Source organism: Mandrillus leucophaeus, unplaced genomic scaffold, assembly GCF_000951045.1.
Source record: "Mandrillus leucophaeus isolate KB7577 unplaced genomic scaffold, Mleu.le_1.0 Scaffold5, whole genome shotgun sequence".
Taxonomy (NCBI): domain Eukaryota; kingdom Metazoa; phylum Chordata; class Mammalia; order Primates; family Cercopithecidae; genus Mandrillus; species Mandrillus leucophaeus.
The window spans coordinates 12296358-12313384 of NW_012105364.1; the positions used below are offsets into that span (position 1 = coordinate 12296358).

A 17027-nucleotide genomic window follows, 5' to 3' on the forward strand; every position below is an offset into this window, starting at 1 on the left:
AAAGCTCTTGGCCCCTGAAAAACCAGCAGCAAGACTCAGATACTACATCAAGGGCTTTGGGTGAGACTCTAAGAGATGCTGGCTTCAGGTGAGAATTAGTGCATTCTTACCTGTGAGGGCTATGGGGTGAGACTCTTGCTGCTTGACAAAAGCAGAGGGAAAAGTAAAGGGGACTTTGGCTTGCACTTTAGGTACCAGCTTGGCCACAGGGGTGGAGCACCAAGCAGGTTCTTAAGGTCTCTGATTCCTTGACTTGGTTCTTGGATGGCATTTATGGACCTGTCCTGGGAAGGAGGGGGAGCCCACTGTCCTGAAAGGTGAGTCCCAGGCCAGGCAGTATTCACACAAGCTGACTGAAGAGCCCTTGGACCTTAAAGGAACATCAGTGGTAGCTTGGCAATGCTCCCCATGGATCTGTGGTGGCAGTGGACACAAGGTGAGCTTTCACTGCCTTCAGAAAGGGGAGGGAGAGCGGGAAGCACTATGTCTTGTGGTTTGAGTGCTAGCTGAGCCATAGTACATTAGAACATCAAGCCTCACTGTATACATACAAAATAAAAAGCAAGAAACTAAACCATATCACTAGAGAAACTCACCTTGACTAAAAGCTTCCTTTTAGTGAACGAAGTAGAGATAAAAGTAAAGACCACAAGACAACTAGAAAACAAATAACAAAATGGCAAGAATAAGTCCTTACTAATCAGTAGTAACATTGAATATAAATGGATTAAACTCTCCAATCCAAAGACATAGAGTGGTTACATGGATAAAAAACAAGATCTATTGGACAGTTGCCTACAAGAAACACACTTACCCAATAAAGACACGAGTTGACTGAAAATAAAGAGATAGAAAAAGATATTCCATGCCAATGGAAACCAAAAAAGAGCAGGAGTCACTATACCTATATCAGGCAAAATAGATTTCATGACAAAAAGTATAAGAAGAGTCACTATATAGTGATAAAGGGGTCAGTCCAGCAAGAGGATATAATAGTTGTAAATATATATGCAACCAACATGAGAGCTCCCACATATATAAAGCAGATATTATTAGAGCTAAAGAGAGAGAGAGAGAGAGAGAGAGAGAGAGAGATAATAACTAAAGACTTCAACACCCCACCTTCAGCATTAGATGGACCTTCCAAACAGAAAGTCAACAAAGAAACATTGGACTTAATCTGCACTATAGGCCAAAAGGATCTAACAGATATTTACAGAACATTTCATCAAATGGCTGCAGTATACACATTCTTTTCCACAGCACATGGACCATTCTGAAGGATAGACCATATGTTAGGTCACAAAAGAAGTCTTAAAACATTCAAAAAATTTAAATAATATCAAACATCTTCTCTAACCACAATAGAGTAAAACTAATAATCAAATACAAGAGGAATTTTGGAAACTATAAAAGCATGTGGAAATTAAACAATATGCTCCTGAATGACCAGTGGGTCAATAGAGAAATTCAGAAGGAAATTGAAAATTTTTTTGAAACAAATGTTAATGGAAACACAATATATCAAAATATATGGAATACAGCAAAAAGCAGTACCAAGAGGGAAGTTTATGGCTCTAAGTGCCTACATTAAAGAAAAAAAAAGAAAAAGTTCAAATAACCTAATGATGCATCTTAAAGAACGAGAAAAGCAAGAGCAAACCAAACCCAAAGTTAGTAGAAGAAAAGATCAGAGTAGAATTAAGTTAAATTGAAATAAAGAAAACAATACCAAAAATCAACGAAAACAAAAAGTTGTTTTTTAAAAAAAAGTTAAACAAAATTGGCAAATCTTTAGCCAGACTAAGAAAGCAAGAGAAAAGATCCAAATATGTAAAATCAGAGATGAAAAAGAAGTAATTGTAGCTGATACTGCAGAAATTCAAAGGATCATCAGTAGCAACTATGAGCAGCTCTATGCCAATAAATTAGAAAACCTAGAAGAAATGGACAAATTCCTAGACATGTACAATCTATCAAGATTGAACCATGAGGAAATCCGAAACCTGAACAAACTAATAACAAGTAATGAGATTGAAGCCATAATAAAATTCTTCCAGTAAAGAAAAGCCTGGGACCCAATGACTTCACTGCTGAATTCTTCCAAATATTTAAAGAAGAAATAATATCAATCCTACTCAAACTATTCCAAAAATACAGGAGGGAATAATTTCAAATGCTATGAGTCCAGTATTACCTTGGTACCAAAACCAGACAAAGACACATATAAAAGGATACTACAGAGAAATATCCCTTATGAATATTGTTGCAAAAATCCTCAATAAAATACTAACAAACTGAATTCAACAAATACATTAAAAAGATCATTCATCATGACCAAATGGCTTTTATCCCTGGGATGCAAAGATGTGTCAACATATGCAAATAAATCAATGTAATAATACATCATAACAACAAAATGAAGGATAAAAACTATATAATCATTTTAATTTATGCTGAAAAGGCATTTCATAAAATTCAACATCCCTTCACAATAAAACCCTCGAAAAATTTGTAAAGAAAGAAAATACCATAACATTAGGAAAAAAAAAAAAAAAGAAGAAGAAGAAGCAGCTGTATATGACAGATGACAGATCCACAGCTAGTATTATACTGAATGGGTAAAAAACCGAAAGATTTTCCTCAAGATCTGCAGCATGAAAAGGATGCCCACTTTCAACACTGTTATTCAACATAGTATTGGAAGTTCTAGCTAGAGCAATCAGAGAAGAGAAAGTTAAAAAGGAACCCAAATTGGAAAGGAAAAAGTCAAAGTATCTTTGTTTGCAGATGATATGATCTTATATTTGGAAAAAAATTAAAGACTCCACCAAAAAACTATTAGAACTGATAAACAAATTCAGTAAAGTTGCAGGATATAAAATCAACAAACAAAAATCAGTAGCATTTGTATATGCCAACAGTGAATAATCAGAAAAAGAAATTTAAAAAAGTAATTCCATTTATGACAGCCCCAAATAAAACTAAGTACCTAAGAATTAATGAAAGAAGTGATAGATCTCTGTAATAAAAACTATAAAACAGGGATGAAAGAAATTGAATAGGACACCAAAGAAATGCGAAGATATTCCATGTTCATGGATAAGAATTAAAAGGTTCATACTACCCAAAGCAATCTACAGATTCAAGGCAATCCCTATGAAAATGTCAATGACATTCTACACGGAAGTAGAAAAATAATCTAAAATGTATATGGAACTACAAAAGAACCAGAATAGCCAAAGCTATCTCTAGCAAAAAGATCAAAACTGTAAGAATCACATTACGTGACTTCTAATTATACTGCAGAGCTATAGTAATCAAGACAGCATAGTACTTGTATAAAAACAGACACATAGACCAATGGAACAGAATAGAGAACCCAGAAACAAATCCATACATCTTCAGTGAACTCATTTTTGATAAAGGTGCCAAGAACATATACTGGGGAAAAAGCAGTCTTATCCATAAATGGTGCTGGGAACTCTGGATATCCATATGCAGAAGAATAAAACTAGACCCTTATTTCTTGCCATAAACAAAAATGAAATCAAAATAAATTAAATACTTAAGCCTAAGACCTCAAACTATGAAACTACTACAAGAAAACATTGATTAAACTCTCTACTACATGGGTCTGGGCAAAAATTTCTTGACTAATACCCCACAAGTCCAGGCAACCAAAGTAAAACTGGACAAATAGCATCACATCGAGTTAATAAGCTTCTGCACAGCAAAGGAAACAATCAACAACATGAATAGATAATCCACAGAATGAGAAAAAATATTTGCAAGTTTTCCATCTAACAAATTATTAATAACCAGAATATATAAGGAGCTCAAACAACTCCATATGAAAAAATCTAATAATACAATTAAAAATGGGCAAAATATTTGAATATTTCTCAAAAGAAGACATACAAATGGCAAACAGGCATATGAAAAGGCATTCAAAATTGTTGATCATCAGAGAAATGTAAATCAAAACTACAATGAGATATCGTCTCATCCCAGATAAAATGGCTTTTATCCAAAAGACAGGCAATAACAAATGCTGGTGGGGATGTAGAGAAAAGGGAACCCTCATACACTGTTGGTAGGAATGTAAATTATTAGTACAACCAGTATGGAGAACAGTTCAGAAGTTCCTCGAAAACTAAAATAAATCCACCATGTGATTCAGCAATCCCACTGCAGGGTATATATCTAAAAGAGAGAAAATCAGTATTTGGAAGGTATATCTGCACTCCCATGTTTGTTGCAATACTGTGTGTATTAATAATAGCCACGATTTGGATGCAACCTAAGTGCCCATCAACAGATGGATAAAGAAGATGTGGTACACATACACAATGGAATACTGTTTAGCCATAAAAAAAGAATGAGATCCTGTCATTTGCAACAACATAAATGGAACTGGAAGTCAGTATGTTAAGTGAAATAAACCAGGCACAGAAAGACATTATATGTTCTCACTTATCTGTGGGATCTAAAATCAAAACAAATGAACTAATGGTGATAGACAGTAGAAGAATGGTGACCCAAGACTCGGAAGGATAATAGGATGTGGGCTGAAAGGTGGAGATGGTTAATGGGTACAAAATTAACAGAAAGAATGAATAACACCTAGTATTTGATAGGACAACAGGGTGACTATAGTTAATAATTTAATTATATATTTAAAAATAACTAAAAGAGTATAAGTGGATTGTTTGTAACATAAAGGATAAATGCTTGAGGGGATGGATAATCCCATTTCCATGGTATGATTATTACAAATTGAATGCCTTTATCAAAATATCTCAGGTACCCCATACATATATACACCAACTATGTACCCACAAAAATTTAAAATTTTAAGAATTTTTTTAAAAAAGACTCCAGGCAAAGGTTAGCTGGGCTCTTGCTCAGGATCTTACCAGGCTGACAGCAGGGTGGCAACTAGGCCTGTAACCTAGATAGGGGCTCAGGGTATTCCTCCAAGCTCACTGAGGTTGTCAGGAGAATTTGGTTCCTTGCAGTTTAGTTACTGAGGTGTCCATTTTCTTGCTGGTTGTTGGCATGGGGTCACTCTCAGCTTCTAAAGGCTGCCCTCAGGCCCTTGGTACAGGGCCCCGTCCTCTGACAACAGGACGTTTGCTTCTTCAGGCCAGCAGGAAACTCTCTTTTAAGGGCTCACCTGATTAAGTTAGGCCTACCCAGGGTAGTTCGTGCTTTTGATTAACTCTATCAATTGATAGGGACTCTGATTACCTAAGGAAAATCCGTTCACTCTTTTCACTAAGCAACCTAATCACAGGAGTGATATCTCATCATATTCCCAGATTCTACCCACACAGAAGAGGAGATTGTACAAGGCATGCACACTAGGCGGCAGGAATTTGGGTCATATTTTGGAACCCTGCCTACCACATCCTGAACATCACACGCTGTTTCCACTCTTGTTGCCTTCAATCCTGAGAATGCATCCAGGAGCCAATCTGTTTTAGGTCAATTACTAAGTAGATCATGTCACGTTACTAACTTACTATGTTCCAATTAGTCCTTATTGCATTTGTAATAAAATCCAAATTCTTTCAGACTGGCTACAAGGTTATATATGATCTGATCCCTATTGACTACTTCTTTCATGTCACACTCACCTTAACTCACAACCCACAGCCACAGTGGTCTCCTGTCTCTCCACAAGTGCGACAAACTCATTCCTAACTCAAGGACTTTGTAATTGCTATTTCCTCTGTCTGGAATGCTGTTTCCTAGTTATTCACATGACTGGCTCCTTCTTGGTATTTAGGTTTCATCTAAAACGTTACCTTCTCTGACGACATTATGTAAAATTTCCCCCTTCCCCAATCATGTTTTATTACATCATTCTGCTTTATTTCCTATTTTGTTATATGTTTACCTGTTTATTGCCTGTGTTCCCTACTTGAACATAAACTTCATGAGAGCCCGCACCAGGTCAATTTCATTCACCACTATGTCCTCAGTAGCTTGGAAAGCACCTGGCACTTGGTAGACACCAGTGTTAGGTAAAAGAAAAGGATTTCATCAGAATTAAATCTCTTAGCATAGTTCATGACAGAAGAAGACTGTATTTGCTTTAGACGCATGTTTGAAGTCTCTTCACTTGTAGGATATGAGAAAGAGTGGGAAAAGGAACATCACAGCAAAAGAAAATCCTTAGAGTATGCCATACATTTCTTTATTTGCTCAAAATATTCACTCTAGGTATAAGGGTAAAGGTTATGATTAAAGAGGCATAGTCCCATGTGGTTGTTTATATACTTCCATACTACTAAACTAAACAAAACAACAAAGTTTAACTTTTTCAGGCTTTCATTTTTCTAAAGAAACTATTCCTTCAGGCAAAAATTCTGAAAAGCCCATCTTCAGTCAAATACATTTTGTAGGATTCTCTCCAGTGGGTAGAGAGAACTCTGCATACTGATTTCAAGATATGAGCCACAGATGGTGAAAAGTGAAATTAGGCTTGAGGACATGGGTCTAAACCTAATCCAAGCAGCATTCCTGAGTGTCGTTAGGTTGTATACAGAATAACATAGGTCATCCGGTAATCCAAGTCTAATGTTAATGGGAAATCAGCTTTCCCCCTGTTACTTTATTTTCCAATTGGAGACAACAAACATTTTTCAAAAACGAACAGTTTTCAGTAGAGCCTCATGGATGTGATAAAGCATTTTTCCATTCACCACACTGCCAATTTTCTAACATCTTTAATTATCATTTGTCACTTTCTAATTGCATAAATATGTAAGCTAATATTTGGATCTCTTCAAGGTAGATAAAAATTATCCTCAAGTTGCTAAAGATAATTGTAGGGCCTAGGGAGATTAGTAACTTTTCATAAGCTCAAAGAAAATTATAGAAAACCTTAGAAATCTAGAGTTTTGAGGACCCATTATTATTAAGAACCATCTTAAAGTAGGAAAAGAAACACTCTAAAGTGAATAAATTTGCTACATAGATATAACATGAAATATTTTATTACTTACATGATTTTTAAATGATAAAAGACAAAGTATGATTCAAATAGAAAAAATGCAAATCTATATTTCTATAAAGTTCTACATATTTTATGACTTCAAGAATATTAAAATATGCTAACAATGTTTTCATTACTTCTGTATATCTTTGTTTTTCAGATTTTCAAATTTATCTCTGTGTTACTGCTTTTAGAAAAAAAGTAAAGACAACTATTTCTCCAATTTCCTATTGTTTCTCCATAGTTATAAAATAGATGACTATATAAGAATTTATTTGGTATGAGACATTTTAGAACAATGAATGTGAGGTTACCAAAGAAACTGTGCTAGTGTCTGACCTTTTGTTGTTGTTGTTATTATGTGAGTTTAAAAGTTGAAAAATAACTAGGTAAGATGAAAAGAAAAGTTGTTGATTTCTTCAGAACTTTTAATTATTTTTATCTGGCTCAGAGTTATTCCATTTGACTGTGCCCCAAAGCACCTGGTTCTAGGAAGAAAGAGCTACCATATACCTGGTTTGCTGGTTGCTGTGCTTTGAGGTAGAAGAAACAGAGGGGAAAACAGCCTTGGGAGATGACTTGGGCTGGATCAGAGTTCTTTCACAGGCCCAAGAATTCTAGTCACCAAGGTGAAATGGGAACAGACATTCAGTCCCATTAATTTTCACCCGTTCCCAATTCTGCTTATGTGTGTTTCCTTGTTCATATACTGATGATTTGAGTAGTGACAACAAAACGCACACACCTCATGAACACCTATTTCTTGTGCATTTAATGAGTACCAAGCACTGCGCTGGGTTTTTTCCACAAGCACGTCCTTAAAGATTAAATATAGAGAACAAAAATCAAAACATATCGACTCTTGCTTTTATGGGATGCAGCGATAATTATGCAGTTACAGAATGAAGACAGGAGATAAGGGGTAAAAGTACTGTACTTAATGATGAGTCTATTCCAGGACTTCCTTCTTGGACAGCAGCACAGGAAAGAGGTGGACTGCTGCTTTCCTGTTACAATCTGAAATGATTCCACCTGTCTCTCCTTCCCTGAATATGTCTCCATGTTTTCACACAGACGCTATCCTGACTGTCGTTGCCTCAACTTTGGATCATGGTTTACATTTTCCTTCCCGGCTGCTCTTATCATTCTACTCTTATCCTGGATCTGGCTTCAGTGGCTTTTCCTAGGATTCAAGTAAGTAAATATTTCATGGTAATAGGCTAAAAAAAGTTGTCTAGGTTCCTAGTTCTTAGCTTCTTATCCGATGCTCTTTCCCCTATGCCATGCAGGCTACAAAATTAATACACACAAATACCTATTTTAAGGATAAGCTTGAATCTCATTTAAATAATACTGACTGTGGAAGAGTTAATTAAAGATTAGAAAGGGGCCAGATGCAGTGACTCATGCCTATATTCCCAGCACTTTGAAAGGCCAAGGTGGGAGGATTGCTTGTGCAATCCTCTCTGAGTTCAAGACCAGCCTGGACAACATAGCAAAACCTTGTCTCTACACAAAACAAACAAACAAAAACCCCCAAAAAACAATAACAACAACAACAACAAAAAAAACCTCCCCCCTAAAAGGACCATCCAGGCATGGTGGTGTGCGCCTCTTGTCCCAGCTACTCAAGAGGCTAGGTGGAAGGATTGCTTGAGCTTGCCGGGCGGAGGTTGCAGTGAGTTGAGATCACACCACTGCCCTACAGCCTTGGTGACAGAGAATTGTCTCAAAAAAAAATAAATAAAAATAAAGATTAAGGCCAGGCACGGTGGCTCACGCCTGTAATCCCAGCACTTTGGGAGTCCAAGGCGGTTGGATCACATTGTCAGGATATCCAAACCATTCTGGTCAACATGGTGAAATCCCATCTCTACTAAAAAAATACAAAAAATAGCCAGGTGTGGTGGCAGGCACCTGTAGTCCCAGCTACTCAGGAGGCTGAGGCAGGAGAATCGCTTGAACCTGGGTGGCAGAGGTTGTAGTGAGTGGAGATCGTGCCACTGCATTCCAGCCTGGGTGACAGAGTGAGACTCTGTCTTAAATAAATAAATAAACACATAAATAAATAAAGATTAGAAAACAAATCATCTAGGTGCCCTTTGAGTCCTAAGATGATAAGATATTGAAGGGCATAAATAACTCAATCTGATGTCCAGCTTGTTAAAGGGGAATTTTAAGGCTTGCACCTCCACTTAGTTTAATGTGGGAATTTCCTTGGGTTATCAAGCTACTTACACTGTGACAAATAGGGCTTCCTGCATCATGCTAGCACCAAAATTGACATCCTTTTCAATATACCAAGTACAATAAAGATCTGAGGATGTTCTACGTGGAAAGAATATTGCTTTAGGAATTCCTAGACCAGGAATAAAATTGGGGCTTCTCAGAGGTCAGATAAGGGATCATTACAAGTCCAGACCCATTCTCAGTCTCAGTGTCTTCAATTGTAAGATGATAGAATTTACCCAGAAAATCAGCTAGATCCCTTCCAAGGCTATAATTCTAATACATCTGGGCCTAAATTGAACACATAGATGTCAAAGAAAAAAAAAAAATGTTGACCAGTGGAGACCGACTGATGCCACTAAAATGTCAAATATACGCATTCAAAGACAACTTCAAAATATTATCTTGGCTGGGATCAAAGCTGGTAGTTCGTAAGTACCAATGAGTTACATGACTTAGATGACAACCAGCATTTAAAATTATGAAGGGCTCCAGAGCAAAATCTAAAATGCAGCCTGTAATTTCTACTCATTTAACAATACTCCTAAAAGAAAGTTGAAGTCGCTGTATATCAAATCTTGAGTATTTTTTTTTCCTGAAAAACAAAACAACTCAAATTTATTTTTGTGGGATTTTATTTAAATAATTTCAAGGACCTATGAATAAAACAGCATGTTATTCATCAAACCAGAGAGACTGAAGCCAACTATGCGTATTTCCTTTGAAAAGCGAAATGCTTTGGGAGGCTGGTAGGGTATATCTCCTGAGGTCAGCAGTTCGAGACCAGCCTGGCCAACATGGTGAAACCCCTTCTCTACCAAAAATACAAAAATTAGCTGGGCATGGTGGCAGGCCTGTAATCCCAGCTACTCAGGAGGCTGAGGCAGGAGAATCGCTTGAACCTGGGAGGCGGAGGTTGCGGTAAGCCAAGATTGTACCATTGCACTCCAGCCTATGTGACAAGAACAAAAGTGAAAAAAAAAAAAAAGAAAAGAAAAGAAAAGAAAAATGCTGAAATCAGATGAGGTTCCATGCCTGTGGCCATGGTTTCCATTCCTAGTTATATGAGGACTGACATTCTCCCCTCTTGATTCCTCTTTCTGCTTTTTCTCCAGAATTGCCATGGTTTTATTAGTAGTGAGAAGATGGTACTGATGATTTAAAAAATAATTCTATCCAGATTGTGGGAGCAGCATGTGGCAGTCCTCCTGCTGAAGCAAATGTGTAGAATGTCACTGACTTCAGCAGGTGGGCATCAATGGGGAGAGGCCAGCTGCATACTAAGTGCCCCTTTCAGGAAATCCAAGCCTTTGGGGACTATTCAATTGTGCAGGTAGCAATGCAGGATACAGGAGATGGCAATCCCAAGTCAAAAGAGTCTCAGGTTCTTCATTGCTACATTTAATGACTTTATAAAATATATATGCAACCATTGTCATTATTTTAAAATGGCACACCACTTAAAAAGGAGAAATTAAGAACATAAAAGGCAAATATATTGAAATGTGCTCTCAATGAGGAAAAACAAAATCCCATGAAATGCATACACTAGGTAAAGTCCGGAAATCATGATCAGTGATATGTTTAAACAGTCCCCTTGGTGTCCACTATCTGTTAGACACTGCACAGCTTCATGCTTCAGCTAATTTTTCAGTGTCCTTTTCCGTCTGCCAAGGTGTTTACCTCCAGAGATTTTAGATTGACAGATGGAAATTATCAGCTACTCCCCTGGCAGACTAGCATACATTCTGATTTGTGTGTTGGCTATTAACACAGTTAACTCACCCATTATAAATGACCCCAACATACCTGAGAAGAGGAGCTCATCTGTCAGTGCCATTGAACTTATGTAAATGGAGAGTTTGATGCATTGTCATAGGCTTTGTCAGTTCCTTTGTGAAGGCATTAACCCTCATTTGTAGCAAAGCCAATTTGGCTTTCGACTTAACTATTTATTGTCTGCAACCAAAATGATAAACTACATATGCAAGGTACTAGGTGGAAAATTGTTTCTAAGGAGACTCATCTCTTTCTTTAACTATGATTTTCTCTTCTACAGATTGCTCCCTAGGTGGCCCATAGATTAGTTTCTTACAATAGTAGTATTTATGTCATGACAAGGGGTAAAAGTTTGAGACTGACACTAGTCAGTAATTTAACTGAGATTGCAAAAAAGCAATTATTTCCTAACTGATCATAAATGTTGCACTGTCCATTCACTCACATTCAGGCATTGAGGTGTATGCACGAGGGTGATTATGAATGTATAGGCTTGCCCCAGCTATTTTACAGAAGAAAATGTCCTTTCTGTCTATACTCACACAAAATGTAAACTAACTGAGCTACTCACAAACATTCCAAGAGATAATCCATAAGAATCTAGCCATTTTCTCATTTCATTCTTCCTCTGGAGGAATTTTTTTAAAAATCTACATCTAGAACAGTATTTCACAAAAACTGTTCCGTTTTGAAGACACTGGTCTTCAGGACAGAAAATTAGTAAGGAAAGAGATCACTAAAACAAGCAGCTGAAAACGATAAAAAGTGGCAGTTACTATTGGAAATAAACAGGAAGATTATGTTGTGGGTGCTTTTAGGACGTATGAGTAGAGAAACTTAATGAAAAAGTGTAATAGAGTTTTACTTCTTTTTTAAATTTTATCTTAAGTTCCGTGATACATGTGCAGGACGTGCAGGTTTGTTATACAGACAAACATGTGCCATGATGGTTTGTTGCACCTATCAACCCATCACCTAGATATTAAGCCCCGCATGCATTACCTATTTATCTTGATGCTCTCCCTCCCTCCACACCCCTGACAGGCCCCAGTGTGTGTTGTTCTTCTCCCTGGGTCCATGTGTTCTCATTGTTCAGCTCCCACTTACGAGTGAGAACATGCGGTGTTTGGTTTTCTGTTACTGTGTTAGTTTACTAAGGATAATGACTTCCAGCTCCATGCATGTCCCTGCAAAGGACATGATCTCATTCCTTGCTGTGGCTGCATAGTATTCCATAGTGTATATGTACCAATTTTCTTTATCCTGTCTATCACTGATAGGCATTTGGGTTGATTCCATGTCTTTGCTATTGTGAATAGTGCTGCAGTGAACATATGCATGCATGTATTATTATAACAGAATGACTTATATTCCTTTGGGTAAATATCAAGTAATTGGAATGCTAGGTCAAATGGTATTTAAGGTGAGTTTATTTTACTTCTAAGACTAGGCTTAGTCTCTGACCATGATCAGTCCCCGCACTAGTGTAAAACTCAAGTTTAGCATACTTTGTGAAAATTCATGGGTCTGACCCCTACTGTCTCATACATTTGCCAAAGGTACTACTGGATTGATGGGTCAAGTATTTACTTTGTATGTTCAGAGGTAGCAGTGTTCAGAGATAGCAGACCAAAGAAAACATCTATGATCACGTCACTGTTCCTGCCCTCAAATAATTTAACTAGTGGGCTAAAACTTATATGCATGGAACAATTAACAACCAAGATACACAATAAATACATTTTAAATATATAAGATCCAGTACATAATAAAATGTTAGTTAGAGATAAGTAGCACATGGCAAAATTTCAATGGTACAAAATAACTTGGAAAAAGGAAGAGATTAGTAAAGGACGTCACGGAAAATATGCAATGAAAATAGAACATGAAAAAGTGAGCAAACCAGGCAAAAACAGAAAAGACAGAAGACATTCAAAAAGGGAGATGGAGGTAGAGGTGAAAAGCACAGATACCTGTTATTAACAGGTAGATTCATATCGCATGAAGGGAAATTCATATTGCATGAAGATGACGACGTTTTGCAAAAATATCTTCCTTACAGCAAGGTGGTAGTAAAAGAATTTCTTGTTTACGGGCTTAATTATTCTTTGCAGTTTTAAGGAGACGTTCAAATGTGGCAAAACCAAAACAGTCCAACAAAAAGCTTGTGCTGAGGTGATTAAGCAAGAATACCAAAAGCTTGGGCCAATAAGGTAAGACACACACACACACACACACACACACAGAGAGAGAGAGAGAGAGAGAGAGAGAGGGAGAGAGAAGAGAGAAATGCTGTTTATACTGCAAGTAGCTGTTGAAAAGCAAACAAGCACATAATTGCTTGCAAGATATTTATAACACTTGATTAGGGCCCCAAATTTGCTAAGCTATGGAGATTACAGACTATAACTCAACATGATAAAACACATACCCTGCTAACTAAAATTTGCCAGGTAAAATGAAAAGAAGCTGAAAGACCCCAAAGAGGAGTAAGGGCTTTTTCAAACTGCACTGATGCTCTCAAATTATTGACACATCTAGTTCTTACAGTGTTTAGTGTTCTACTGAGCTCACTCCTGACAATAGCCCAAGGAGTTTCTACAAATGTCCTGACTTAGAAAATAAGAAATGATGCCGTTGGAATTTTTCCACAGGTATCAAGAAATTGTGACCTTGGTGCTCTTCATTCTAATGGCTCTGCTATGGTTTAGTAGAGATCCTGGATTTGTTCCTGGTTGGTCTGCACTTTTTTCAGAGTAAGTTTTGCATGCTATATTTGTCAGCCCCTCCTGTTTTATACTCTGCTTCTCTCCTATGTGGTTCCTGTAATTCTGAAAGATTGGATGAGATATTTTTCTTTCTTTCCCTTGAAAAGATATTTTAAATTCTAATATTTTCAGGAAAAAAATTATAAGGAATGAGATCTAGGATAAGAGCACAGGAAGCATAACCATACTACTTACTCTGTTACTAAAAGGCAAAGTCCATTAGACAAAATTATTCCCATCCCTACAAAATTAGAAATCTAATATGCAGAAAGGCTATGTTCTGTGGTGGTAGGGAGCATAGATTTCAGAGCCACACTGCTTGGGTTCCATTCCTGATTCATCCACTTACTTTAGACAAGTCACTTAATTCTCAGTGTCTTCATCTGTAAGATGGAGATAATTATAGCATTTAGAATAGTGCTGGCCTTCTCCCTATAGGAAGTGCTATACTAATGTTATTATGTGAAATAAGTACCACTCAATGCCTCTTAATAATCTGATATAAATTTATATTATGTGATTTTTACCCACTTTGTTTTTTAATTCTATGGAGGACTATTTGTTTGGTTTAATATCTTGTCTTTTTCTTCACTTATTTACATTTTTGCACTGGTTCACTATAAGTTCAGCCCAGCCCCCATTTCATAGATAAGGAATTTCTGAAGAAATAATAAGACTGATTTTAAAAGCTGATGCTAGAAGCTAGGTCAGAGTTAATTTTATATCTCAGTGTCTTATACACCAGTAGTCAATTGCTGAGTCGTGTAAAGTGAGGGGGAAGAGTATAGCATAATTTTCTAAATTCAGGACCATCCTACATGTCAAAATAAATAATTTGGTTGTGAGATTTGTGTTCTCAATCTTTCACTGAACTACTCTAATTTCCAAATTCAGTACATGTCTTACTTGAACTTCCTATCTCACATTCCCCAGCAAAAAATAATTTTTTTTTTTTTGTATTTTGGGGTATAAACCAAAATTGTTTAGGTCATATGTATTTTGCCCACATAGAATAAAGAAATTCTTCCCTCCTTGAATCAGAACCTTCTAGTTTTATAGGCATTGCCAATGTTTCTAAAGGGTGCGAAGTCTGAATCCAAATTCCTAATGACCACACAAGGGAAGCAATGCAATATGGTGGTATGTTTTAAAGGATCGGCTTCATTTTTATAAACTGTTTGATTCCCTTAGAAATAAAACTTCTCTTTTTGAGAGGTTTAGATATCCAATTATTTAAATCAAATTATTATGTAATGTTTAATTAGTACTTTGTGGTTTTATGGTAGGATCTAGATCAATATAAAAAATAATGCTTTCCCCTTTTAAAATCCACCTTCTGTCATCCTAGACGGGGAGAGTCTTTATCTAAACACCAGTGTGTAAGAATTAAATGAAATCAGATGATAGTTAATAAAGCCCAGGCAGAAATCCCAATAGGAAATTCAATATAATCAGCTTCTAATTTCTGTTTCTTATAGGAGGAAACAGGAGATGTTTTGTTTGTAGAAGGAAAGCAGTGTATTGGCTATGAGCAGGCACTCATGCCACCTACAATTCTGAGAGAAAACAATAGGAAAGGAACAAAGGTTTGAGAGAGGATGAGATTTTAAAATATAAATCTAATTGACAAACCCAAAACAAATAAAATTTGCATAAGCTTAATAGTTTCTAATGCTGAGACAAACTAACTGCTTTCCTGACAAACTAAATATAAGTTATAATATGATAAGAATAATTTTTAAAGTACTTTGAAAATAAATTATTTCAGTATTTATGCCTTGATTTAATTTAATGTATATATTTTGTAGGATATATTTGTTATGTAGAGTTTCAGGCATTAAGAATTTCTAAAGCTAACATGATATATCAAGATTTATAGCTACCACCTAATGTTTTCATTCCATCTGTTTGTACCTGGACTGAATTCAATGTGTCTTTTTATATAAAACAAAATCTGGTTACATGATGCCTGGCCCAATTTGCCAAACATTCAACCAAAAATTATACTGAAATAAAAGAAACAAGGTATAATAAAATTATAAGTATCGGTCCAGTTTGTAGGATAAATTATGGTAAGGTAGATTTTTAACCAATAATGAAAGAAAATGTGTCTATACTTAAAGAAAGTAGACTGCTTTAAAAATTGCTAGATTGAGAAAGATACAGCATTTGTTTGGCTTTTTGGATTTTTCAAGTAAATTATAGAAGTAGAGAAGCTTCTGTAGTGTGTACACATTACTGAGTTACAAGATAGTAAAAGAATCTTTAGCATGGTACATATTTCTTCTCAGGCTACAGAAATGCACTAGTTAATATTGCTGACTTTTAAAACTAAATTATAATTATTAATACCTGTTTCAGTTACACCTGGTCTCCAGGTTCTTTACTGTTGAGACTTCTGGGAACCTGTCTTATTTGTTACAACGGTCTGGTGATTCTAAGACCCCATCTGTTCCTGAATCAGTCTTAATTTATACGGTGATCATTTGTGAGCATTGGCTAAACCACTCCAACAATTAATATTCTTGATTGAATTTCATGTTGTACAAAGCATTAAGTACGTTGTTTTCGTTTGTATGATATAGTTAGAGCCTATAACCACAGAAGCAGGTGTGATATCTCAGAAAACAGATCAATTCCTTTTCACAATTTATAGAAGAGTTTTAGGGGATCACAGAAACATCATGCCTTGCCACAATTTAATAGAAGGATGCTATAAATCAATTACATGGGGCTTTCTCTGCTCTAGCAATGTTTCAACTTCAAATCTTGATCAATATAATTAAATTAAATAATTCAAAGAAGAAATTGTTTAACAAATTGTAAGCTTATCTAAAAGGGAAATTTGCCACTTTGGCCTAGTATATCAGTATGTGTATACATGGTATTGAAAATAAGAAGAGACATATGGGAACAATAGGACTATGGTCTGAGATTATTGTTTTTAGTGTTATGTCATTTAATTGGGAATCCATATATTTTAGGGCAGATTATCGAGAATAAATAACCTACACCACCTAATACTGATAATAACCTACTACTGATATGTTATTAGCAAAATTGGTGTTTTAGCTCATTTAAATTCTTGATGCTATTTTTAATATACGTATTTGTCCCTTTTACAGGTACCCTGGTTTTGCTACAGATTCAACTGTTGCTTTACTTATAGGGCTGCTATTCTTTCTCATTCCAGCTAAGAGATTGACAAAAACTACACCTACAGGAGAAATTGGTTGAGTATCATT

General features: G+C 36.1%; 1 protein-coding gene across 1 annotated transcript in view; it reads left to right on the forward strand.

Moving 5' to 3' along the window:
* The window catches only part of SLC13A1 (solute carrier family 13 (sodium/sulfate symporter), member 1), an 87752-nt gene that overhangs the window by 59664 nt on the left and 11061 nt on the right, over positions 1 to 17027 (forward strand). Inside the window, exons 8-11 of the mRNA XM_011995954.1 lie at positions 8081 to 8200; positions 13129 to 13227; positions 13669 to 13770; positions 16908 to 17014. Of these exons, the coding sequence (XP_011851344.1) occupies positions 8081 to 8200; positions 13129 to 13227; positions 13669 to 13770; positions 16908 to 17014 (428 nt within the window). The remainder of the gene's footprint in view (positions 1 to 8080; positions 8201 to 13128; positions 13228 to 13668; positions 13771 to 16907; positions 17015 to 17027) is intronic.